The sequence below is a fragment of the Salvia splendens genome, chromosome 3 (assembly GCF_004379255.2).
Source record: "Salvia splendens isolate huo1 chromosome 3, SspV2, whole genome shotgun sequence".
NCBI lineage: Eukaryota > Viridiplantae > Streptophyta > Magnoliopsida > Lamiales > Lamiaceae > Salvia > Salvia splendens.
This window is the reverse complement of record NC_056034.1, coordinates 35,262,213-35,270,856: the sequence shown is the minus strand read 5'-3', so window position 1 is coordinate 35,270,856 and position 8,644 is coordinate 35,262,213. Positions and strand designations below refer to the sequence as shown.

General features: G+C 39.5%; 3 protein-coding genes across 3 annotated transcripts; 2 read left to right on the top strand and 1 right to left on the bottom strand.

Annotated features, from left to right (window-relative positions):
• LOC121797379 (probable protein S-acyltransferase 4) lies at nucleotides 1-3,045 on the top strand. Its single transcript, XM_042196133.1, has 5 exons — nucleotides 1-397; nucleotides 792-986; nucleotides 1,579-1,887; nucleotides 2,004-2,225; nucleotides 2,319-3,045. The coding sequence occupies exons 1-5, from the start codon at nucleotides 341-343 to the stop codon at nucleotides 2,781-2,783; spliced, it is 1,248 nt and encodes a 415-aa protein (XP_042052067.1). The 5' UTR covers nucleotides 1-340; the 3' UTR covers nucleotides 2,784-3,045.
• Nucleotides 3,046-3,290: 245 nt separating this feature from the next.
• Nucleotides 3,291-5,305, top strand: LOC121795794 (magnesium-protoporphyrin IX monomethyl ester [oxidative] cyclase, chloroplastic-like). The gene is made up of 5 exons (XM_042194406.1): nucleotides 3,291-3,795; nucleotides 4,125-4,189; nucleotides 4,263-4,590; nucleotides 4,677-4,775; nucleotides 4,847-5,305. Exons 1-5 carry the CDS (start codon nucleotides 3,331-3,333, stop codon nucleotides 5,108-5,110), a joined length of 1,221 nt encoding a protein of 406 aa, XP_042050340.1. The 5' UTR covers nucleotides 3,291-3,330; the 3' UTR covers nucleotides 5,111-5,305.
• An 88-nt stretch (nucleotides 5,306-5,393) lies between these two features.
• LOC121795795 (ubiquitin-conjugating enzyme E2 22-like) lies at nucleotides 5,394-8,295 on the bottom strand. Its single transcript, XM_042194407.1, has 7 exons — nucleotides 8,083-8,295; nucleotides 7,032-7,118; nucleotides 6,800-6,944; nucleotides 6,644-6,721; nucleotides 6,189-6,301; nucleotides 6,011-6,114; nucleotides 5,394-5,922 (listed from the first exon to the last, which is right to left on the bottom strand). Exons 2-7 carry the CDS (start codon nucleotides 7,032-7,034, stop codon nucleotides 5,580-5,582), a joined length of 786 nt encoding a protein of 261 aa, XP_042050341.1. The 5' UTR covers nucleotides 7,035-7,118; nucleotides 8,083-8,295; the 3' UTR covers nucleotides 5,394-5,579.
• Nucleotides 8,296-8,644: the final 349 nt, after the last annotated feature.

Below are 8,644 nucleotides of genomic sequence, written 5' to 3'. Positions count from 1 at the left end.
ATAGAGACAGAGACGAACAAGCAAACATTAGGCTTAAGAAATTCCGTGTGGAGAGGGCAAATGGCAGCTATTTGTTGATCATCCCATTTCTTACTTCTCTCTCTCTCCCTCGCCAAACCCCATATAACGATTCTTGAAATTCACCCACCACTCTCTGTAATACATGTTCGTGTATGCAACAATTGATCAGGGACAGTGAAAAGGCACGATTTTTAGAATCTTTAATGTCATTTCGTGTGTGGGCTGCTGTCAAATAACGAAAGAGTGGAGCTTTCGTTATCAAATTTTGAGAGAAAAATCTGAATTGGGGTTTTGGGTTTTTCTCCGTCATCGAAGACTGATGGACCTCGGAAAACCTGAAACTAAGAGGCTCTATCAAGTTTGGAGAGGAAGTAATGTAAGCCCTCTTGCCGTTTTGATTGATTGTTTGGATATGAGTGAGAAGCTCATTTTCTGATGATTTGATGTGATGAACTGTGGTTTTTTACTTAATTTGACTCACTTGTATGAGTACAGTGCTATAATTATTGGATTTGTGTTTTGAGGTATTATCTTCTGAATTTACATTCTCACAAGTTGGAGTTCATAATTCTGGATTCCATATATTTGGGTTGAAAATGTAATTGATTTTTTGATTAATTCAGAAATTAATGTGAATGGTGTTTAGTGAATGGCTGTGCATTTCTTTGTGTGTCCATCTCTCTTATATATTTGATTCCTTTTTATGACATTTTTGGCACAATTATGTATAATCAAGCACTTATATGGAGATTTTGGTTTTGATGTTGCAGAGGTTCTTCTTTGGAGGAAGATTGATTTTTGGACCTGATGTGGCTTCTTTGTTCTTATCCACTTTCATGATTGCAAGTCCAGCTATTGCATTTTGTATAAAGTTATTTCTCATATCTAGGCACCGGCTCAAAGAAAATAAAAATGCCGTTCCTTGGTATGCTATGCTCGTTGTGGCTATAGTACTAACTGTGTTGGTAAGCTATCCTAAACTTGTTCTTATTCTTACCTGAGCTGTACTTATCCTTAAATTTGCTAAATTCTATTGATACGAATCAAAACTGGAAGATGTGACCTAGCATTAGCAGTTAAGGTGATTAAATGTGTTATGTTAGAAGTTGCACTGCTTATAACATGAATGCTTGGTAAAAACGTGCTTCACTATTTGTTGCATTCTCTACAAGCCTAACTAGATTCTGTGGTATAATTATCTCATTAGGATGTGTTCTCCTATCTGTGCTTATCTTTTTCTCCTGATTTAGGCTGAGGTAATAAAATTACCATTTAATCATTGTTTGTTAGATCTGCTCATCTGCCGTTGAGGTATAATGAAGTGATGACATGATCACAAGTTTACCTCGTATTGAGACTCACTAGGCAACATATTGGGGACGGGCACAGTAACTGATATTGGTGATAGCTATGTTTTGTAAATTTTATATGAGATTCTATTTTTAGGTGATTTGGATTATCGATAGGGGCTTTGTGGGATGTAAAGTTCTGTAAACTAACTGTTTTCTGAACGAAAGTGAAAAGAATAATGAATTTCTTTCTCCTTTTCTTCTGCAGGATATACTTTTTCTCTTCCTTGCATCTAGTAGAGATCCCGGGATTGTTCCTAGAAACAAAAAGCCCCCTGAGTGTGATGAGACAATCGAAATGAACACCCCTTCAATGGAGTGGGTGAACGGTAGAACTCCTCATCTGAGACTTCCCCGAACAAAGGATGTTATTGTAAATGGACACACAGTCCAGGTGAAATTTTGTGACACATGTTTGCTCTACCGCCCTCCCCGTGCATCACACTGCTCCATCTGCAACAACTGTGTTCAGAGATTTGATCATCATTGTCCATGGGTTGGTCAATGCATTGGTGTAGTGAGTATTTTTCTATTCGTTTAGCACAATGGTGAATTGGTTTTTGTGCATTTACTCTGATTATAATTTTCTTGTGAAACTAACATGATCATCATCTTCTTCATTTGTATCCGCAGCGTAATTATAGATTCTTCTACATGTTCATATCAACATCAACGCTCTTGTGCGCCTACATCTTTGTTGTTTCATGGTGCAATATTGTCACCAGGAAAGGCACCGTGTGGAAAGCAATGACATCGGATTATTTGTCGGATATTCTCATCCTCTACTGCTTCGTTACCTTTTGGTTTGTAGGCGGTCTAACATTCTTCCACTTCTACTTGATCAGCACCAACCAGGTAATAGGTCATTTACTCGAATCTTAAGTCTGGCTTGAGAGACTAGACATCCTCTGTGCTTTTCTTCATTTGTTCTACGCCTCATGTGTGCAGACGACGTATGAGAACTTCAGGTATCGGTATGTTAAGAAGGAGAATCCTTACAATAAAGGGATGATTAGCAACTTCAATGAAGTGTTCTTCTCTAGAATCCCACCTTCTGTGAATGATTTCCGCGCAATTGTCATAGAAGACGAGGCCGAGGTCATGGAAATGATGGACCAGAATTTCATGGGAGATATCACTAGCAAGAAGGAAAAAATAGATATAGAGATGGGATCGAGTTTTGTTGACAGCAACGGCATTGTGATACCTGATCTTCTACGCAATCTTGAATTCGATGACATTGAAGACCACATGAAACACAAGGAAGGGAGCGAAAGATCCGACTCCAGCAGCCCGTTGGTTACTCCTGCTGAGGGAGACCCGACAGAGTCTACAAATAGCTTAGCCTTTGAAACTGAAGCCAACCATGTGGACAATTGTGATGCCACAATATCTCAACATCGCAAAGCATGAAGATGCTAAACTGTTCTATTTCCATGTTTGATGAGACGACGACCGCTGTAGCTGGATTTCTTCGACGTGTTCAACCTTACAGCGCAAACAATGTTGTTGAGAGCAATCTTGCAGCAGAATGAGGGATAAATCATGTCAGTACAAAGCTGTGCATTGGCTCATATGCATGCTTTTTGTTGTTTTTGCTTTTGAGAAAAAATTGTGTGTATTTTGTAAACATAGTATTCTTTTCGGAGGCTAATATATACACTGTTTTGGATTATTGAGTTAATAATAACTGAAATATATTTCATCCGACCACAAAAAAGTCTTATTTCAGGTTTTAATGTGCTACATAAAGTAGAGGCAAGGAAAAAATGGAGAGAAAGTAGGAGACATAAATATTGAAACAAAATGAGAATCGAGATGCCTAATAAGAAAATCCACGTGTCAGGCTCCAATTCAACTACTAGATTGTCATTGGATGAGATTAGATCATCCAAATTATATATCGCCAGCGTCTATACCACCAAAACTAAACATCTCACACTTGAAATTTCTGCTGAAAATGGCAGCAGAAATGGCACTAGTAAAGCCCATTTCAAAATTCAGCAGCTCCATCCCAAAATTCGGCAGCTCGGGACGTCCCAAGACGAGATTTTTCAGCGTGAACATGTCGTCGACGGCCACCCCGCCGCCGCCTACTGTCGCCAGCAAGAAGAAGACCCAGAAGCAAGAGATAAAGGAGTCCCTTTTGACGCCGAGGTTCTACACCACGGATTTTGACGAAATGGAGCAGCTCTTCAACACGGAGATAAACACGAACTTGAACATGGCCGAGTTTGAGGCTCTGCTGCAGGAGTTCAAGACCGACTTCAACCAGACTCACTTCGTCAGGAATAAGGAGTTCAAGGAGGCTGCTGACAAGATGCAGGGCCCGTTGAGGCAAATCTTTGTCGAATTCTTGGAGCGCTCTTGCACTGCTGAGTTCTCCGGTTTCCTTCTCTACAAGGAGCTCGGCCGCAGGCTTAAGGTATCTCTATCTGTGTGTGTGTGTTTCTTGATTTTCCTGTTTGGATTGATTGATTCAAGTGTATTATATTGCTCAATGTTGGAGCTGATTAATGTTACTATTCAGTTTAAGCCTTGTTTTAGTCTATTTGTGTTACATGCCTATGCTTAATTTGGGGATAATCAGAATGGCTGTGAGTTATTTTCATTTTGATGGATTTGATCATTTAAGTGGTTATCAACTGTAATTTCATCAACTGCATTGTTTTAGACAGGATAATAGGCTTACTTTTGTTTTTAGTCTTGTTTTTCTACTAGATTCAATGACCTCATTGTTGATTGCTTTGGCAGAAAACTAACCCTGTGGTTGCTGAAATATTCTCTCTGATGTCGAGAGACGAAGCGCGCCACGCAGGGTAAGTTCGACTGAGTCCCTTTTGATAGGCCAAGAGGCTGCTGAAACTAAGGTTTGTTGGAACTTGTTACCAGGTTTCTGAATAAAGGATTGTCTGACTTCAATTTGGCTCTGGATTTGGGGTTCCTTACAAAGGCCAGAAAATACACTTTCTTCAAGCCTAAGTTCATCTTCTATGCAACATACTTGTCTGAGAAGATTGGATACTGGAGGTACATCACCATATTCCGCCACCTCAAGGAGAACCCCGAGTACCAATGCTACCCCATCTTCAAGTACTTCGAGAACTGGTGCCAGGATGAGAATCGCCACGGTGATTTCTTCTCTGCGCTGATGAAGGCTCAGCCGCAGTTCCTCAATGACTGGAAGGCGAAGCTGTGGTCCCGCTTCTTCTGCCTCTCTGTAATTCCTACTTCTTGCTCGTTGTTTCTTTGAGATTTATGATGCATCTCATGTTTGCTTACATTCTTTAAGGTTGAAATCTGCAGGTTTATGTGACAATGTACCTTAATGACTGCCAAAGAAGTGCTTTCTATGAAGGCATTGGCCTCGACACAAAGGAATTCGACATGCATGTTATAATTGAGGTAAAATATCTATTTTTTGAAGTAATTTTGCAGATTCATATATCTAATATCTTGTGTTGTCGTTCGTGCAGACAAACCGCACGACTGCAAGGATCTTCCCTGCTGTGCTGGATGTTGAGAACCCGGAGTTCAAGAGGAAATTGGACAGGATGGTGGAGATCAACACAAAGCTGCTTGCAGTTGGGGACACGGACGACATCCTGTTGGTGAAGAATCTAAAGAGGATCCCTCTCATTGCAGCTCTGGCTAACGAGCTGCTTGCTGCATATCTCATGAAACCCATTGAATCTGGTTCAGTGGACTTTGCTGAGTTTGAGCCACAACTTGTTTACTAGCTTTATTTTTCAAAATTTCATGGAGTGTTAAATTCATTTCTATCTGCAGAGTAGAGTATGTGTGCAGAGCTTATCATTGTATAACAGCTGTGATATAAAACAGGGGAAAGAAACATCGTATGAATCTGATAGATACTCTGCAGTTTTTCATGTAATTTTAAACAATGCCTTTGATTTGAATATCTTGATTTCCTACTTACAGAGACTTCAAAACAATAACAAAATTGCATCTTTAAGTTGAAACATAAAAGACATTCTCTTTGGGGCACAAATCAAACCCTCATAAACGAAAAATATCGATATATCTATAGCATTTAGATACTCCAATTGGATACTCATCTTTTAAATTATCAAAAGAAATAAGGGCAAAGGAGAATAGGAACATGGGCGTATATGTTATCCAAAGCTCCCATCTTTATAGTACAGATTGATTAAAAGAAAGAAGAAACCAAAGACACACAGAGCAGTTTCATAATCTCCTCAAGCTTTTCTTTCTAGCCTCCATCTTCTTCTTGCCTGCTGCTGGAACCTTTGTCAGCGCAGCCTCCTTCAGCGTAGCTGCAGCTGCTTCCGATCCACTCACTCCTACTACCTCAGTTGACAACGGCATAGCTGCTGACTGATCTTGCATGTTCTCTGCTTTGGGGGCGAGCGGGGAGGGCAACGGGGGAGCACCACCAGATATGGCAGTCTTTTGATCAGCACACTTTGACGAGGTGTTCGTGTGGTCCACGTTCAACGCAGCTGGCTCGGAATTTGCTCCGGATTTCAGCTTTGACTTCGGCTTTACAGCATGTATCCCAGTGAAAAGCCTGATGTTTTAGGTATTTCATCATCATCAAGCAGCTTTTATGTTTATTATAAATCACGTGTATATATTTCAGTGACAGTACAACTCACCTCGCGTGTCTGGCATACTCATCATAATCTTCTAGCAGCATCTTGCCAGCCTGCTCATTTAGAGCCGATTCTGGAAATGGTTCGATCAGTAAGCATCTGATCACCTGGTCAGCAACAAGACACCGAATGAGAAACATAAGCCTCTTGCGGGATATTGTCAATTCTCGACAGGACTTACGATTAAAACGTGTCGTAAGCCAAGGGTTGGATTCCAGTCTCTCTTCAATGCATTAACACAGATCTCACCAACGGATGATATATTAGGATGAAAAATCTTGGTCAAGAAATAGCCTGACAGAAGATATAGCTCGAAAAAATTATAATAGTCACATTTATGTACAGACCCAAAAACTAAAAAATAATCAGATGTAAGAACCCCTTAATATCAACTTTTATATTACAAGCTAATCCAGTCATCGACTATATCATTCGTAAATAAAATTCCAACCATAAGTAGAAACAGATAGTTTCACGAAATGAATGTGGTTAAAACTGAGGTCTATGGAAGTAACAAAAGATGCTTGACTCTTTGTTTCATATGCGGTCATACAATACACATGAGAATGCAAATAAGTTATGCATTTGGAACGACTTAATCCAACCGGTACCCATATTAAGTGTGGGATCACAGACCTTTTGGAGGAGTGTGTGGGAAGTCCTGTGACAATATCAACTTCATTCGGAAAAGGCCATTCTCATACGGCGTCCCAGCTGCAAGGTTACAAACAATCAAACACAAGAGTCTTGATATAAGATAAAACAAAAACGACAACAGTTTAAAATAGGTACCAGGGCCTTCAATGTCAGCAAATATAACTGAAAAGTTGTCATCATTTACACCAACTTTAATGCCTTCTGGAGGGGTTTCATCGAGATTCTTAAGCTCCTTTGCCAGTTGTTTAATGACATTTGGAGGAAGGTTCTCGTTTGTTGCCTAGAGGAAAGGTTCTATAGACTCAGATACTCAACCTATACATTATTTGTGCATGTAAAAAAGAACATACAAGAAGAGAAACAATACCATCGTTTGCGTAAAATGTAATCTTTGAAGCTGCTTTCCAAAATAACAGTCAATGCCAATTTGGGACAATTAAACCCAAACAGGATCCTGCAAAAGTAATTGGCATCTTCGATCAATCAACAAGCTTACTCTAATGAAAGAAAACACCATTGGACAAAACCTTGGAATAACCAAGTGCACATTAAATCATCACACAAATACTACAGTTAGTCCACAAAATATGGGTCACCACTGGTTAGGAGTCAGGACAATTCTAGGTCAGCATTCCAATCATAAAAGTAAACGTGCTAGTGGCGAATAGGCTTGAATCATTCACAATTTTTATCACAGCTTTGAAATACAAGAAGAAAAATCACTGCTTTGAAATACAAGAAGAAAATTAGAAATGTCAGATCATGTCAGCTAGGTTTCCCTATTTTGAATTCTGGCCACAAACTACCAATGCTCATGAATTTGATTTTCACATATTTTCTCCCCCACCTTATCCACTGCAGGATCTAACACACAAAGCACGTACACCCCCAAAACTAAAAGCATAAAGGATAAAAAAAGTTTATGTGATTATAATGTTCAAATTTCCATGGCCAAACTGTTGTGTAATGACCTTGCCCCTAAAATCTTCTTTAATTCTGTAAAGATCGTGCCAAAAATACGGAGTATAAAACACACAATTCAATCATGCAACTTCCCGAGTAGGCGGATTACAAAGAAATAAGGAGAAATTCGGTTTTAGAAGTAAAGATCGTGCCAAAAATTCCAGTATTTCAGAAGCATTAGCGTCGCATCAAAGCAAAGAACTTTGAGAACACTGGAAAGACCACATTTTTCGGATCGGAATCAGAGCAAGCAAAGTATAAACCCTAAATTGAATCAGTCAAGAAGGCACCTAAAAAGTCAATAATAAATCGGGAAATTGGAAATAACAAAATCTTGAAATAAATCGGGAAGCCCTAATCCAATATGATCTGAAACAAAATTCCAAGAACTTCAAACAGCAGCTAATGCAGTACTTAATTGGAGGGTTGTAAGAAACCCAGAACGAAAAAAATACCTTCGACCGACAGAGACTAAATGAGACTAAATTTCACAATACTTTCGCTTTCTGTGGTAGACAGATATAATATCAGACTTGGCAGATGCAAGAACAGGATTTCAGATAGCGATCCCTCCCTTGTATGTCTGTGATTGAGGAATAGATTTTAGCAAGCAGATGAGAGAGAGAGAGAGAGAGAGAGAGAGATTTGATATATACTCGGCGAAATAAGGGGTATGGATTAGGAATGGGTGAATTGATATCGGCGCACCAAAATGTGATGTTGCCACTCTTTGGATTGTACCGTTACTATACAGCTGCAGCCTTTCAAATTTTGAATTTTTCCTTTTAAAATAATGTCTATGATGAAAAAAGAACTAATTAGGCATGCACAAACCGAACCGAACCGCCGATTAGTTCAGCATGCATAAACTGAACCGAACCGTCGGTTCATGAACCAGAACTGGCGGTGGCGGTTCGACAATTTTTAAGTGGACCGATTCAGGTTCGGAAATATCACGAACCGTAACCGGTGGTTCACCGGTTCGAACTCCCGGTTCAATAAAATTTTTTTAAAAAA

What these genes read in the sequence shown, in the direction of transcription:
- LOC121797379 (XM_042196133.1), top strand. Translation starts at nt 341, where the DNA reads ATGGACCTCGGAAAACCTGAAACTAAGAGGCTCTATCAAGTTTGGAGA. An exon ending in AAGTTTGGAGAGGAAGTAAT is followed by an intron (nt 398 to 791) that starts GTAAGCCCTCTT and finishes TTGATGTTGCAG; the next exon opens with AGGTTCTTCTTTGGAGGAAG. An exon ending in ACTTGATCAGCACCAACCAG is followed by an intron (nt 2,226 to 2,318) that starts GTAATAGGTCAT and finishes TCATGTGTGCAG; the next exon opens with ACGACGTATGAGAACTTCAG.
- LOC121795794 (XM_042194406.1), top strand. Translation starts at nt 3,331, where the DNA reads ATGGCAGCAGAAATGGCACTAGTAAAGCCCATTTCAAAATTCAGCAGC. An exon ending in AGCTCGGCCGCAGGCTTAAG is followed by an intron (nt 3,796 to 4,124) that starts GTATCTCTATCT and finishes TTGCTTTGGCAG; the next exon opens with AAAACTAACCCTGTGGTTGC. An exon ending in ACATGCATGTTATAATTGAG is followed by an intron (nt 4,776 to 4,846) that starts GTAAAATATCTA and finishes TCGTTCGTGCAG; the next exon opens with ACAAACCGCACGACTGCAAG.
- LOC121795795 (XM_042194407.1), bottom strand. An exon ending in TGCTGACATTGAAGGCCCTG is followed by an intron (nt 6,722 to 6,799) that starts GTACCTATTTTA and finishes GTAACCTTGCAG; the next exon opens with CTGGGACGCCGTATGAGAAT. An exon ending in GAGTATGCCAGACACGCGAG is followed by an intron (nt 5,923 to 6,010) that starts GTGAGTTGTACT and finishes CTAAAACATCAG; the next exon opens with GCTTTTCACTGGGATACATG.